The sequence below is a fragment of the Phaenicophaeus curvirostris genome, chromosome Z (genome assembly GCF_032191515.1).
Source record: "Phaenicophaeus curvirostris isolate KB17595 chromosome Z, BPBGC_Pcur_1.0, whole genome shotgun sequence".
Classification (NCBI taxonomy): domain Eukaryota; kingdom Metazoa; phylum Chordata; class Aves; order Cuculiformes; family Cuculidae; genus Phaenicophaeus; species Phaenicophaeus curvirostris.
Genome location: NC_091431.1, coordinates 16,938,368 through 16,955,102, shown reverse-complemented (window position 1 = coordinate 16,955,102; position 16,735 = coordinate 16,938,368). Strand labels below are relative to the sequence as shown.

Genomic DNA, 16,735 nt, shown 5'->3' with positions numbered 1-16,735 from the left:
CACTGGAACAGGCTGCCCAGGGAGGTGGTTGAGTCACCTTCCCTGGAGGTGTTTAAGGCACGGGTGGACGAGGTGCTGAGGGATATGGTTTAGTGTTTGGTAGGAACGGTTGGACTCGGTGATCCGGTGGGTCTCTTCCAACCTGGTTATTCTGTGATTCTGTGATTCTGTGATATATATAGAATATGTATATATTGAACACTGTTCAACAAATTAAAATGTCACAGATTTAGAGCTCTTTGTACACAAACACATGCATATGCACACACAACCGCACATACATGCGCTTTCTCTTACCTCCATAGCTCTCTTTATATATGGTATCTGGGTGCCACTGTCCAGATCTTCATTAATTATAAGTCTCCTAGCCCACTGACCTGCTCTGACCACGCCTTTACCATGAAGCAGGACCAAGAGCTTATCAGGATTCGTTAATGCATCTTCACTCATAAAGATAAAGCTCTTTGGTTCACTCTCAGTTGCATCAACCTGCAATTACAGACAATGCACACTTCTATGCATCAATAAAACGTCATTAGTTAAAAGATTGTTAGAAGAACATAATTGGTTATAAAGTTAGCCATAAAATTGATATAAAAACTTTTACCATTTAACAACTGTTTGTATGGATATTATAAAGACCAATGTGCAACCAGTACTAAATTAAGCAAAGGTGAATAACTGTGCAATGTCACTTCAAAACATAAGAATATTCCATGGTTTAGAACAGAAATCTAACCAAGATTTAAATAAAAAAAAGAGAGATAAAAAGTATACTAAGGCTTTGAGGCATCAGCTGTTTACAGAAATTTACTGGCACAAAAGAAAGTCCATAAAAGAACAATCATGAGGGAGGAAATCAAGTACTTTGTCACCTCTGATATGCCTGAAGCAATGGTAAAATTCTTACATAATGCGCAAAAAAATCACAGAAAGTTCCAACTCAGCCACCGCAACATAAATACCCAATAAGCCACGTTGGAACCAGTATTGCATATTTGTCTATTATAAATTTAATAGGGTAGGCCTAATAAAATATAGAAATTCAATTTGGGTCTAAATAATGGCTTCATTAAGAGTCATGCGCCTGGGTTAATGCTGGCCTACTTGGCTGTAGGAACAGACCAACTACCAGCTTTGATGTTCACCAAACTATAACCTGATTCCAAGTTTTGTCCTGAACTCTAGAAAGCAGCACTTTTTGTTCAATAAAAACAGAAATTCTGTAAAACAGGTCTACACTTGGGAAGCAGCCATGACGCCAAGCCTGACAGTGTTCTGGAAACATTTGGCCAATGCCTTCAGCCCCACGGTGTGAATGTAGAAGTGTCCTGTGCAGGGACAGGAGTTACACTCAATGGTCCTTGCAGGTCCCTTCCAACTCAGGTAATTTTGTGATTCTATGAAAAGAACTTAGTTGCTGCAAACACCATGAGGGCAGAAGAAACCACCCTATCTGCTCATTCTTCCTTTTCTACCATATGACTACATAGCAAAGGAGGAGCAGAACAGACAAATCCACCCGTCCTGCCATACTCCACACCCTGTGACATGCACAGGGTAACTGAATAGCTGCTAGGAATCACCCTGGATTGCCTTACACTCTGCAGCAGTGACGAAAGGCAGGTCATGATATGAGCCTCATGTTGAGACGAGGAGTTATGGCTATTTAGGTTATGTCAGTTCTTCTCTCATAATTACCCTTACTTTCAAAAACATTATTTCTGCATGGAACTCCAGACTTTTTTTAATGCAAGTCAACAGAACATTTTTTTTTAATGCAGCCAATGAGGCTACCTGAACAAAAGGAATTGCCAAATGGAAGAATGGTCAGGACTCCCTTCTCCCTCTTACCTGCTCCAACACAACAGAACATGTCATGTGCCTCAGCTTGCTCCTTCCATACCAGAAAATGTATTCACCTTTGCTCACTCTTTGCACACAATCAGAAAACATGGTAAGAAACACATTCTGCAGAAAATAGTTTAGAGTATGGGGCTGCTTCTGAAGTGCAGTACTGATACCTTAAATTTTAACACTGCTTACACAAAACCTCAGCACTAAATTTCACATAGCACTTAGCAAAATTTAATTGACTTTTACACATAAACTGAATATTTCTGATCCTGTAGTTAAGACAAAACATTGTGAATTTCTATTGCAGGAAAGATAAAACATTCCTGTATATTTTAGTATTTATACACTGAATTTGTGTTTAGTATTAAGGCAATTCTAGCACTTAGTAATCATGTGCATGAGAAGACACAACTATTTCCCACTTCTGCAAATATATTAATTTTAAAAAAATTTAAAATACCTACCTAGATTATAAAAAAACAACTCGTCATTCTCTTCCTCAAATTAATCACATTTGGGAACTTTTCTTCAGGCTAATTTATCTTCAAACAGCAGCAATTCCTTAGATCAAGCTTTCACTAAAGAATGCACATAAAGGTCACTTCTGTGCACAACCTTACCTTACCTTATAGACAAATCAACGTGGAATATCATTTAATGCGAGACACACTGAGTCCACATGAAATGATTTATATTTGTTAGCCACTTTCTCTTCTGGACCTACTCACAAACACTTATTCCTGATCCTTTATTTAAACAGAAATCAAATAAATTCAGTAAAATGCTGAACTTCAATTAGTTGAATTTAGCAATTTGATCCAAGATTGTTACTCACATGCAATAACAATTTCCCAATAATCGGTAGCCAGTAATGTTAAACCAATCTAAATTCTGCTGATAATTTACTGTTTAAAAGTAGTGTTTTGGGTTTCACAGAATCATAGAAGCATAGAATCATGAAATGGTTTGGGTTGGAAGGGACCTTAAAGCCCATCCAATTACAAACCCCTGCCATGGGCAGGGACACCTCCCACTGGACCACGGCTCAAAGCCCCATCCAACCTGGCCTTGAACCCCTCCAGGAATGGGGCAGCCACCATTGCTCTGGGCAATCTGGACCAGGGCCTTACCAGCCTCACAGGAAAACACTTCTTCCTAAGATCCCATCTCAATCTCCCTTGTTTCAGCTTAAAACTGTTTGCTGCAAACCTGGATCAAGAGCTCCTCCCCAGCTTTCCTGGAGCCCCTTTCAGAATTGGAAGCTTCTATAAGGTCTCCCTGGAGCCTTCCCTTCTCTAGGCAGAACAACCCCAGCTCTCCCAGCCTGTCCTCATATCGGAGGTGCTCCAGCCCTTGCTTCATCTCGGTGGCCTCCTCTGGATTCTAGAACTGGACCCAGGGCTCTAGGTGGGGTCTCACAAAAGCAGAACAGTCAGGCAGAATCCCCTTCCTTGCCCTGCTGCTCCCACTGCCTTGGACACAGTTGTTTTCTGGACTGTGAGTGCACATCACTGGCTCCAACCAGCACAACAAGTCCTTCCCTTTAGAACTGCTCTCAATCCATTCTCTGTCCAGCCCGATGCATAACTCTGCCTTAAGGTTTATGAATGTATGCCATTACAGTGAATTCTAAAAGTTATGCACTCTACATTTATTGTGACTGTCTTAAGGTTTTCAAACAGTGAATTTCTTTTCCCTTACGAGTTCTGTCCCAAACAAGCTATCACCTAGTACAGCAGTCCCAGTCTGTAGAATATTTCAGCAAAATATTGGTTATTATCAATATATATGGCAAGATCAAACTATATTTGAAATCTAATGTTACTGACACATTGACATTGACTCAGTTTTCAGTTCTTAGCCATTACCAACCCAAGTTGTACAAGATCTGACTAGGCTCTAGGGGGTCTTTTGTTTTGTACACTGGAAATTCCAAAGGTTAAGACTGAACATTAAATTTTTAAGGGGAAAAGAAAATTCATTAATATATTTTTTATTTCCATTAAGAAACACAATAAAAATCATGAGCCTAGAGCCTATATGCAAGTGAAACAGGTGTAACTTGTGACTGTGGGAGAGAACGTGGCAAATAAATGGAACTGAAAGTGAAAAGACTCAAAAAGATTGTGAGAATTGTGAGCAGCTGGTGATGAGAGAAAAGTGTTCATTTGCTTTGAAACACAAGATAGTCTTCTGTAATGTGGTTCTACATAAAGCTTGCTAAATCTCTGTTACAGTCTTCACAATATTGAATATCTTGATTTATAATTTTTCACTCAACATTCTAAAAAATAATAACTGTTGATCAATATTACAAGCAGCTAATTAGCTTTTGATCATTACCACAACTAACTTAACAACCCTAAAATCAGCGGAATTTCTACAGAACAAGTATTGACTGGACTTAGGTAACAAAACAGCCAAAAGGAAAGTGCAGCAGAGATAACAGACTATTGTTTAGTCAAAGAGAAATAGTTCTTGGCTGTCTAGGAGATCAAGGCAACTACTGAATGAAGTTTGACCTATTGAAGTGAATGAGCGAAGCATTGATAAGTTAGAAGATTTTGCAAAGTGAGACCTTTCAGTGCCATCGTCAATAAAACATGTTAGCAATTATTTAAACTTCCATCTCAAGCCTTCCCAGAAGCCGTTAAAGATGCATTTAATTCAGAAGCACCCTCTATTTGTCCTCAGCAGCTAAAGAACAGCAAAGATCAATCACTGATTATGCCATTAAAACTAGAAAAATACAAAGACTGCATCTGGATAAAAAAATTGCAGTCTTCTTTATATTCAGAATATAACCTTCAATTGAGAACAAAATGAGAAATTTAAAAGAAATAATTGAATGGCTTCTCCCTGAATATGAGTCTCTTCATTTAAATTTTCATGTCCAGTAGTGTATGTTTTAATATTAAGTGAAGTACAATACTTTACAGTAACAATAATGTAATGTGCATCTCAGCTTCCTTGCATAGGAAAAAACATTCAGGTTTATGTTTTGTTAGGGATGCTGACACAATAAAATAATGGGTAAGCTTTTCTGATTTCCAAATCGCTCCTATTTTCATAAGTGAAAAGAAATTTACAAACTATAGTGTCCAAAACTGAGGCTGCCACCTGAGAAAGCAAAACAAATCAGCAAGTTGGACTTTGCACACAGGAGTTGAAATTAAGAGATGTGAGAGAACATGAAATGCTGTCATTCTAGACCTTTTAAGGATAATGCTTCTGTACACTACTCTAAAGCACACTGAAAAAAAATAAGCATGGCCAGCAGGGTGAGGGAGGGGATTCTCCCCCTGTGCTTTTGTGCGACCCCACCTGGAGCTATGTGTCCAGTTCTGGAATCCCCAATAAAAGAAGGATATGGAACTTCTGGAACGGGTCCAGAGGAGGCCACGAAGACAACCTAAGGGCTGGAGCACCTCTGCTATGAGGCCAAGCTGAAAGAGCTGGGTTTGCTCAGCTTGGAGAGAGAAGGCTGTGAGAATAACTCAGAGCGGCTGTCCAGTACTTGAAAGGGGCTATAGGAAAGCTGGGGAGGGACTTTCTACTTTCTACAAAGGCCTGTAGTGATAGGAGGAGGAGGAATGGCTTTAAATTGGAGGTGGGAAGATTTAGATTAGGCATTGGGAAGAAATTCTTCACAGTGAGGGTGATGAGGCCCTTGGCCCACGTTGCCCAGAGAAGTGGTGGCTGCCCCATCCCTGGAGGTGGTCAGGTTGGATGGAGCTTTGGACAACCTCATCCAGTGGGAGGTGTCCCTGTCCATGGCAGGGGCTGGAGCTGGATGGACTTTAAGGTCCCTTCCAACTCAAACCATTCTATGATTTCATGATTCTACGAAATAAAAAGTTCTCAACTTAAAGGTTCCAGAACATCTTTCATGTATTCAAACATCATTACAGTGTCGCTTCGTTATCAGCTGACATAAAAAGGAAGGCCAAACCTCCAACTTTCTGATCACCTGTGACAAAGTTCTGAAAAAACATGTTTCCATGGTCACCTCTACAATGTTTATACCATAAGGCTACATTCGTAAGAGCCCTCCTGGACAGATCAAGGTTCCATGGTCCTGTTCCTGACAACTGGCAGATTTCTTGGAGAAACATTACGCAGAGTGATTCTTCCCTGGTTTTTGCAACTGTGGAGCCTCCCAAGCCAAAGTTTGTAACTGGACAAGTATGTAAAATAGTTCAATGCACCTATCCTACCTTAGTATTGTCAGATGGGGTTTTTGAATGCATTTGTACCTTTCTCCTTGATGGTACTCTGTGCCAATGAGTTCCGCAGTATAATTGGGACATATATGAAATAGAACTGGCTCTCTTTCAGGAGAGATCTCCTGCCTGTTAAACCTGATGCCCCTTAGCTTCTCTATTATGAAAAAAAAAGCAAAAAACCATTCCCTATTCATCTTCTCTACACCTTTCATGATTTTATAGATTTGCCATATTCCTTCCTCAGTCATCTATTTTCCAAGCTGAAGAATCTCTCTTTGTCTGAAAAGCATTTCATGCCTGTGATCATCCTTGTAACCCTCCTCTGTGGTTTTTTTTTTTTTTGAGTTCTTCATGTCCTTTTTGATACGGTGTCCAGACTCCATGCGGTGTTCAAGATGGGGGCCCACATAATGAGTGGAATGACTATGTTTTTCTGTTTTGTTCTCAACACCTCATAATTCCTAACATCCTATTTGCTTTGAGGGTTTTTCACTGCCATTGAGCGCTAACCGATGTTCTCAGAGAACTATTCACAACCACTCCAAGCTCTTTCCTGACTTGTAATAGCTCATTTAGAGGCCACCATTGTGTTTACAGAGTGAGTTATTTTCCCCATAATTTCACATTTACCAGAATTGAATCTCACATCATTTTATCATCCCATCATTCAGCATCTTGAAATAATTCCCCAGCTCATCACAATCAGCTTTAGTATTTAAGTATTCTAAATAATGTTAGGAAAAAAAATAGCAAGGTTTGTGAGGTTCATTAATTCCTACAGCTTATTAAGGCCTTAGTAATACTGCATGGGTAACAACTTATTTAATCTGTAAAATATGAACCTTTTAACCAATTATTAACTCATAAGAGGACTCTCTCCTGCTCTGCCATGACAGCTCCTTTTTAAAAGGCATTTGGTAAGCTTGTTGAAAGCTCATTGGAAAACCACGTACTCTTTTACTGACAAGACCTTTCCTTTTCATCTGATCTCTGACTCCTTCAATGAATTCTAGTAGGTTTTTTAAAAAGAAACCTGTGCTGACTTTCCCCCCAATATATTATTTCCTCCTGGTGCACAGCAATCACTGTGAATCACTCCTGGAGGCCTTTCAAAGACTCTCACGTTTACTCGTTTTTTCCATTCCTTTGACGAAAACAGCTGATTTCAGCAGTAAGTTACATACTTGTTGGTTGTTCTGCAGCTTTGTATTTGAGTACTTATAGTACCTTGGGCTTAAAAACCATCTCGTTCTGGAATTTGATTATTGTCTGATATATCAATTTGTTCTAAGATCTCCTTTACTGACACGTCAAATTTCAGACAGTTCTTCAGAATTATATCCTTTTAAAAAAATTTAATAATATTCAAGTGTGGCAACTTGACAAATAACATCGGATATAATCACGTTAGTTTTTCTCACTGGAGCTGAGCATTCCTTTTGCATGCAGCTCATCTATCAGCCTCATCAGCTCTCTGTTATTATTAGCCTTTACAGCTGTAACAAGATCCTCAAATTCAGTTTTCAGTGATCTTATGCAATTTTATAGGTAACTTGCCAGCATTTATATTCTTTTCTGTTTTCCTCCCTTGCACAGGACTTACTGCAAGCTCTCTTATTACTCCTATTAGCCTCCTTTACTAGTTTAAACTAGGTTTCTTTGTATTGTTACTTGGGAGTCTGTCGGTGGTGACTTAAACATAGCCTTTAGATAAATGGGATTTTTCACCTTCTACATACATTGTTTCATTTTTCTCATTTTTGTAGTCCTCTCATAACCCAGTTTTTACTGAGAGCTTCCTACACGCAATAGTCATTACTAAAGAATGGTGCTCATGCCTTGTGCCAAATTTTCCACGCTGCTCACAATTAAACAGCTGCATTTATTTTGTGAATTCTTACTTTGCTCCAAAATGCATTTAAATTATGACACTCTGCAGAAGCTGGAAGTAATACATTTGAGAACAGCTTAAATGTACTACTGACAAACTACAGCAGTACATCAGTGCTTACTACATAATTCATCTGAAAGAGTAAACACAGATTAATTCAACAGTGGGAGTCAGACAGGGCCATTCCTCTCCCAAGCCAGACACCTAAATCTCACAGCTGTGCAGAACAGTCCCCACATTTGTGACAGAGGTGTTGGAGGTACCGTAATACTTACTCCAAGTTTGTTCATCTTCAGTTTATGAAGCTATTAGATTAGCCCCAGCTTTGCACTATTGACATAGGACATCCACAGAAAGTTGCAGAGCCTCAGAATTCAGGCATTTCAAAGTCTGCAAATTACAGCTTTCTGGTTTGACAGAGTGAGGATGACATGGGTTGAGGAAGTCTTTCAAAATACAAGGAAGAAAAGTTTTCCTGTGAAGGAGTATCAGACATTGGCACAGGTTGCCCAGAGATGTGTGGCGGCTGCCCCATCCCTGGAAGTGTCTAAGGCCACGTTGGACGGGCCTTTGAGCCCCTGATCCAGTGGGAGGTGTCACTGCCCATGGCAGGGGGTGGAACTGGATGATCTTTAAGGTCCCTTCCAACCGAAACCATTCTACGATTCTGTGATTACCTGCCTGGAACATGGAAGTCCTCCTTGGACAAAAAGTTCCCCAACAAAGAAAACCCATAGTGCAGAGAGTTTATGGTGACTACGACCAGCACTGCACCAGGCAGTCTCCCACCATGAACCTCGCCATCTTTTCTGTCTCTGTCATCTTCTCACATTTCCCTTTGTCTCAGAGGGAAATCTGAAGTAGAACGCTTTTCAAGCAGTCTTGGGGCATCAGCACAGCCTATATGATTTAGCAGACTAGGAGCATGGAGGAGAGGGGCTGCTATCTTTTTGACTGCTCTGTGGAGCATCTAGTGCTGTTCCTTCTGCCCTAGCCAGGAGAGACTGGTAAAGCCTGGCTGGGAAACCTGCAGTCATTTGTGAAGGTTATCAAAACATTCCTGAAACATTTAGAGACATGAAACGTGAACTGCAAAACATTACTGAACTGTCAAAATAAAGGAAATTTTCATTCCCTGGCTGAACGGGTTTTCCTTGACTGAATATGAAGGACTGGCTGAATACAACAGGGATGCATCCAGCTGTGGAGGTTTCAAATCATAGAATGGTTTAGGTTGGAAGGAAGGGATCTTACAGATCACCCAGTTCCTCCCTGCTGCCATAGGCAGGGACACCTCCCACTAGATCAGGGGCTCCAAGCCCCATCCAACCAGGCCTTGAACACCTCCAGGGATGATGCAGCCACCACTTCTCTGCGAAACCTGGGCCAGTGCTTCACCACCCTCATTGTCAAGAATTTCTTCCTAAAGTTTAATCTAAATCTTCCCCCTTCCAATGTAAAGCATCTCCCCTAATCCCCATCCTATCACTCCAGGCCCTTGTACAGTGCCCCTCCCCAGACTTCCTGAACCCCCTTTCAGTACTGGAGGCTGCTCTAAGATCTCCCTGCAACCTTCTCTTCTCCAGGCTGAACAATCTCAAATCTCTCAGTCTGTAACAAACATTTTTTAAAAAGCTGACGGTTTCTCCATCAAAACTACCATGTTTTGAGAGATCTGCTATCTGGTAAAGCAGGGAAGAGCCATTCAGAGAAATCAACAGGAGAAGTGAGGTGGAATCATGTGTCCAGATGCAGGCGCATGCTGCATGTGAAAGCTGCACCCTGAGGCAACGCCCTGCACAGAACCTTGGAACCCCTCATCTTTATCTGACCACTGGATTGCAGGGTCTGTGTTTTAGAGATCCAAACAAACAGTGTCTTTAGAAAAAAAAAATGTATACTTACCGGGAGAGTTACTTTCTTCAAGCGGCATTCCTCTTGCAGTAGTTCATAAACATACTTAGTAATAATCTGGAAGACGAAAAAAAAGATAAAACCAAATGCAACAAGATGCTAAACCAGTTACAGTAATGACATACCCAGGCAGACAACTTAAAGGCTAGTTAGTTGAACTTCTAAGCACTTGTATATGTTTTGCCACTTATCTGAATTCTTTACCACTAATTACAGATGTTGCAGCTTTGCACAAAGAGTTTTCTCTGTCCCTCAGAAAAGGCTGCTTGCCGGTACAAAGCAATTGTAACTGTACCTGTGAATCCATCACGTGCTGCTGTGTGAATAATTATGTGCCTCAAAACTAAGGATTATAACCAATTAATATATACTCAGGGGGACAAGAAAGGCTCTCTTTTGCAAAGAAATACTTTAAAAGCATTTTTTTTTCCATAAGCACGACTCCTGAAACCCTCTCCCCCGCAGGTTCACTTGACGAGCTACAGGGAGAGCAGATCTTTAGTCACCCTCAGCACAAGTTGCCTTGCCATTTCTATTCACTGAACAGAGGAGGGATGGGTCAAAGGTTTCCAAACAGAAGAAAACCCCTGACTGATTCCCCACTATGGGGGAGTTCAAGTCTCTTGTCTCCATGTAGAAATAAAATTGAAATTTTAGACCTGAAACAAAAGGAATTGTTTCAAAGAGCAACCAAAAAAAACCCCAACCTAGTCACAACGAAAGACCTGCTGACTGAAATATAACAAAGTTGTTCACACTTCAAAGCCTTTACTAATACCTAGGGACACTTTTTTCACATTCATATGTTCTAAAAAAGTGGAGATGCAGATGTAAGATCTGTCTGACTATTATTAATTCGGGAGTTAAGCTGAGGGACAAACTGAAGTGCTTTTTGCATCTGGAGCTGTAAAAATGCTTCGGAAGTAACTGCCTGGATTTTGGTGGCTACAGGAGTTAAAAAAAAAAAAAGAAAGGACGGGCAAATTAAAGAGGAAAAAAGAGTGCTCATTAAGAACCTCAGATGGTACTTGTCTTCCCTTTAAAGTTTGGGGAACTACGTTTAAATTCCAGACAGGACAAGATCTAAGTCTCAAAATATTAATCCAAAAATATCTGGGTACAAAACCAGCTGGTATTCTTTAGTCCAACCCCTCAAGGCCACAATTACGGCCATCTGAACCCACCGCATATTAAGCCACAACAGAAACATTGCTGTAACAAAGTTCTCAAGTGATGGCATCTTAACAATGCACTATGAACAGAGCAAGTAGGAGCCAGGGTATCATAAACTTCAATTTTAATTTTCCAAATGCACAATTACCAAATAAAGTTTCAATGAGGTCCAAAAGTTTTCATTATGTGCATGTGAGCAAACACAATAGGCAAATGTTTGGAACGCATCTAAAGAAATTAGAGGTACTGATGAAAGCTAATTAAAATATTGGTGCATGCACCACCCTTCCCTTCACAAAACCCCAAAATCTCTATTAGGACAATATGAATTCTTTGCTATCCTGCTCAAGTATGTTTATTGATAGAATTATGTTCAAAAAACTTCATGGTTTTAAAGAAAATCAGACCTACTGAACATCACTATCTATAGGGAAACAGCATTTGGAAAAGGAATTTAGCTGTGAGCAATGAGTTGATTTAAGACATGTTTATCCCCAAAGCAGTGTGTTAGGAACATGCATACAGTGTAATTTTACCTTTAGGGCCAAACTTTTTACGGTTCACTGAAATCAACCTCAGTGTAATGCCAACAAGTAAAGCAGTTAAGTTCCTGCAGTCTCAGATGCTAATGTGGTACAGACATTAAAATGAGTATAACGATAATATGGCCTCAAACATAGAAATTTTATTTTTCACTCTACATCCAGGCATCTACTCACCATTAGAAACACTAAAAGAGCACACTGAAGAAAAAAAAGAAATTGCTATGAAGAAAATATGTTCTATGCCCCACTTGCAAAAAACTGCCTTTTTTTTTTTTTGTGCAGCTCTGTGTTTGTATCTATTTCTTCTATTCTTTCTCACCTATTTAGACTGTGATGTCTTCAGGGCAGAAGAAAACCTTTACTCATTTGTTCCACAGCCTGGCTCAACAGGGCTCTGATTCTAACTGGCTCTTCATCCACTACTGTAATAAAATAAACAGTGATATCAGCCTTAAAAACTGGACTGTTAAATCAGTGAAGCGTTCTGGTATAGCAAAGACTTAAGCCAATGAATGCTTTTAATAAGAGTGAATGTGAAGAAAGATACATTAGTCGGAGTCCCAGATGCAATGTGTGAGATTATGATCCTCAAGCAGCTCAGCATCTGGATGGTGTGCATGGCCAAGAGAGACTTGAGAGTCTAGAAAACAAGTCTTATGAGGACCACCTGAGAGACCTGGGGTTGTTTAGCCTAGGGAAAATAAGGTTAAGGGGAGACCTTATCACTGACTACAGCTACCTAAAAGGAGTTGAGGTGTGTGCTGGTCTCTTCTCCCAAGTGACAGGCAATAGGACAAGAGGAAATGGCCTCAAGCTGCAACACAGCAGATGTAATTTGGATATCAGGAAAAATTTCTTCATGGAAAGGGTTCACAGAGGCACTGGCAGAGAGGTGGTGGAGTCCCCGTCTCTGGAATTGTTTAAAACACAGGTAGACAAAGTGCTTCGAGATCTGATGTAGTAGTGGACAGATACAGTTGGACTTAATGATCTGAAAGGTCTTTTCCAGACTAGTGATTCTATGAAAATCTGCCATAAACTGTCCCAGTTTATACAAGACCACAAGACCTTATTTTTGGCAGCAGCAGATCAACAAGTTCAGGGATATCCTGGCAATAGCTGGCACGCTGTCAGCTTTAAAGGATGGAAGGGAATATACAACATTTCTAGAAGTAGCATCAAATCCCCAAATCTGCCAGCTTTGAAAACATCATCATAATCATAAAATCATAGAATCACAGAAACTTTGTTTGGAAGGGACCTTAAAGATGAATTTAGCATGGATGTGACTGAGAAACCTAGCAAAATCCTGTCCTACCTAGGAGGGATGCAGTCGTCACACCAGAAGGATGGGCTGTCATTCAGAGGGACCTGGACAAGCTGGAGGAGTGGACTGTTGTGAACCTTAGGAGGTCCAAAAAGACCAAGTGCAAGGTCCTGCACCTGGGTTGAGGCAATGTGCACTTTCAATACAGGATGAGGGACAATGTGACTGAGAGCAGCCCTGAGAAGAAGGACTTCGGGTGCTGGTTGAGAAGCTCAACATGAGCTGGCAATGTGCTTTGCAGCCCAGAAACCAACCATGTTCTGGGCAGCATCAAAATAAGGGTGGCCAGCAGGGTGAAGGAGGGGATTCTACACCGTTACTTTGCTCTCATGAAACACCACCTGGGGCCCTGTGTCCATTTCTGAATTCCAAACATAAGAAGGGCAGGAAACTGTAGGAATAGGTCCAGAGGATGACACAGAGATGATGCGAGTGTTGGAGCACCTCTGCTATAAGGACAGCTGAAGAGAGTTAGGGTTGTTCAGGCTGGAGAAGAGAAGGTTCCAGGGAGACCTTAGAGCAGCTTCCAGTACCTGGCGGGGGCTACAGGAAAGCTGGGGAGGGACTTTTTTACAAGGATCTGTAGTGATAGGAAGAAGAGGAATGGCTTTAAATTGGAAGGAGGAAGATTTAGATTAGACATTGGGAAGAAATTCTTCACGATGATGGTGGTGAGGCCCTTGGCCCAGGTTGCCCAGAGCAGTGGTGGCTGCCCCATCCCTGGAGGTGTTCAAGGCCAGGTTGGATGGGGATTTGAGCACCCTTGTCCAGTGGGAGGTGACCCTGCCCATGGCAGGGGTTTGAAACTGGATGATCTTTCAAGGTCTCTTCCAACCCAAACCATTCCATGGTTCTATGATTCTATGAAATCCAATATTATTTTTAATTCCTTCTTGTGATTTTATGGCTGATCTGTAACTTTGAAAATTTAACCTTAAAAGTATCTTTTCTATAGGCATCAAAACAAGAATGACACTGTGCTTAATTATTTACATACCACTAGTTAGACTTACCCTTACAAAAAATTTCAACAGCCACAACTTCTGTAAGTAGCCATGTTAGCTTGTGCATGCTGGTATTTTATCTTTAAGAACTGCAAACTATTGTAGGATGTTGAAAAGTGTCTTGTGACTTCTTGCATGAGAAGGTGAGTGTGGTCACACTCTGTGAACTCTGGACTAATTCTCGGTCATCATGACCCCAGAGGCCGTTCAATTCAGTCTAGTGTTAATAACTCATCTGGAACTGTCAAGCAATAAATTGTCCTGTACAAGCCACTCTCAAGGCAAACTATAACACTTGGTAGAGAGCCCTGATCCTGATATTTTTACTGAACTGGGACATGTATGCTTTTTCTAAGGCTCTTGTAACCTGTAAGGTATGCCAACATCCTAAGCATTGTAAATCAAGGTAATAAGGTTGCTGGTGAGCAGGCAGCACCATATCTGAGATGGGAAAAGAAAAAGAACCAATAGTGAGGCTTGCACGAAGTGTGTGAAATTAATTGCCTGACAAATGGAGGAAAACATCACAGAATCATGGAACAGTTTAGGTTGTAAGGGAACTTATAGATCACTCAGTTCCATGCCCCTGCTATGGGCAGTGACACCTCACACTGGATCAGGGTGCTCCAAGCCCCATCCAACCTGGCCTTGAACACCTCCAGGGCTGGGGTTTCCAAGACTTCCCTGGGCAACCTGCTCCTTCTTGCATGAGACACTGGAAACCTCAACCTAGTTTTACGGTTTCTCTGTTTACTTTGTATGGTTTCTTCGTTTACTTTGAAGTGCAGTCTGTCAGCAAGAGACATGCCAAATAGGGCACCTGAACAAGGCACTAAGCACCATCCAGGTGTTTTTGTTGACTGGGGAAAAAAATAGAACACAAACCTCTGAAATTCTATGCCTCTCATCACCTATTCTGATGGCAAGGGAGAAATCCCTTCCAACCACAAAAGCTGCTTAGAGACTTCCAGCTCCCAAAAGGTTGTATTCAAACAGCGGGACAGGAGAAGCTTTCTCCCCAGCACAAAGTGGTTCTTTGGGAATGCTTGTACTTATATAAATGGCTAATACTTCAATTTGCTCTTGGTGAGCTGAGGAGCCAGTGTCCTGCTTTCTATATGCCTGAGGACATTCTGTTCTGCTTTCTATAAGCCTGAGGATCTTCTGCCCCAAATGAAGTCACAGCTCCTCTTGCTTTTGCTGGACTAGAAAATACGCAGTATGAAGGCAGGCTGAGGAAAGCAGGGACCAAAGACAAGTAGAACACATCATGAACAGTAAAAACAGTGCATTAGCCTGGGCATATTAAAGATATGAGTACCTAATCTCCGCTACCATTCCCTTGTTACAGCTTTCCTTCATTTAATGTGGACAAGGTTGAGAGCAGCAATACATATGGTTCAGGATGGGAACCAAACTTCAATGCTTACAATCAAGGAGCTTAAAACAGTAAGTCTTGTGACTCACGTTGGGTGTAATAGTGTGAATACCTCCAGAAGTACCTTTTCAAAGTGCTAGTGACCTCAAATATGACATCTGCAAAGTTCAACAGTCTTATGGACAGCTGAGGATAGGCCTATGTCATGAACAGTGATCCTTCACATGGATCCAGAACACAACCTATTATAATGACAGGATAAGCAGCAAAAAGCACAGAGACAGACAAAAGCACAGAAAGAAAAGAGAAACACATTATCATAGACTCATAGAATCCCTAGGTTGGAAAAGACCTTCGAGATCATCAGTTCCAACCATACCTGTCCACTGCTAAATCAGATCCCTAAGCACTTCATTTACCCGTCTTTTGAACACCTCCAGAGATGGTGGGCAGCCTCTGTCAGTGCTTGAAAATCCTTTCCATGAAGTTTTTCCTGATGTCCAATCTGAACCTCCCCTGGTGCAGCTTGAAGCCATTCCCTCTCGTCCTATCACCTATCACTTGGGAAAAGACAGGAACATCCACCTCTCTGGAACTTCCTTTCAGGCAGTTGCAGACAGTGATGACATCTTCCCTCAGTCTCCCCTTCTCTAGGCTAAACAACTGCAGTTCCCCCAGCTGCTCTTTGTAAGACTTGTTATCCAGCCCCCTCCCCAGCTTCACTGCACTTCTTTGGATATCTTAAGGCAGAGATGAGATTTTACACTTGCATTGCTAAATATCTGCACAATGGTGGCCAAGACAATTATGCTGCATGGAGTCTGCAGAACAAAAGTGAAAACCTAGGTGGAAACAAAGTTCTAGTATGCAATATTTAGTTGGGTCCTGGTTTCATACAACTTGTGTTCTTTTAAGACCTTATGTTTTTCATATAGAACACTGTCTTCAGAACTGGTTTCAACTACCAAAAACCATAAAAAAATTGTGCTAGCAGTGTAACTTCTAAAATCTTTGCAATACACCATCCTGAAGCTACGTGATCCAAAGATCAATACCTGAATACAACTATGTGAAAAGAGAGATGAAAGACTAAGTGCCATTGAGTTTCAAGTAAACACATTTCAAGTTACAAAGATCCTGAAGGTACTGAAGCTGAAACATGATTGTAAGTGGAGACAAATACCAAAGATACTCTTCAATGAACTACACCAAGTGCCAAGTCCTGCACTGGCTCTTAACAACCTCAGGCAATGCTTCAGGCTTGGGGAAGAGTGACTGGAAAGCTGCCTTACAGAGAAGGACACAGGGGTGATGCTCAACAGCAGCAGAACATAAGCCAGCAGTGGCCCAGGTGGACAAGAAGGCCAACAGTATCCTGGCTTGGATGAGTCATGGTGTGGCCAGCAAAGCAGGGAAGGGA

At 41.2% G+C, this 16,735-nt stretch overlaps 1 protein-coding gene across 3 annotated transcripts in view; it reads right to left on the bottom strand.

Moving 5' to 3' along the window:
• Positions 1-16,735, bottom strand: part of ARB2A (ARB2 cotranscriptional regulator A) — a 317,755-nt gene that overhangs the window by 236,405 nt on the left and 64,615 nt on the right. For 2 of the 3 annotated variants that reach the window (XM_069881093.1, XM_069881092.1), the window contains exons 5-6: positions 9,880-9,945; positions 298-489 (exon numbers count right to left, since the gene is read on the bottom strand). In XM_069881093.1, coding sequence (XP_069737194.1) covers positions 298-489; positions 9,880-9,945 — 258 coding nt within the window. The remainder of the gene's footprint in view (positions 1-297; positions 490-9,879; positions 9,946-16,735) is intronic. The other variant, XM_069881095.1, reaches the window with a different exon arrangement.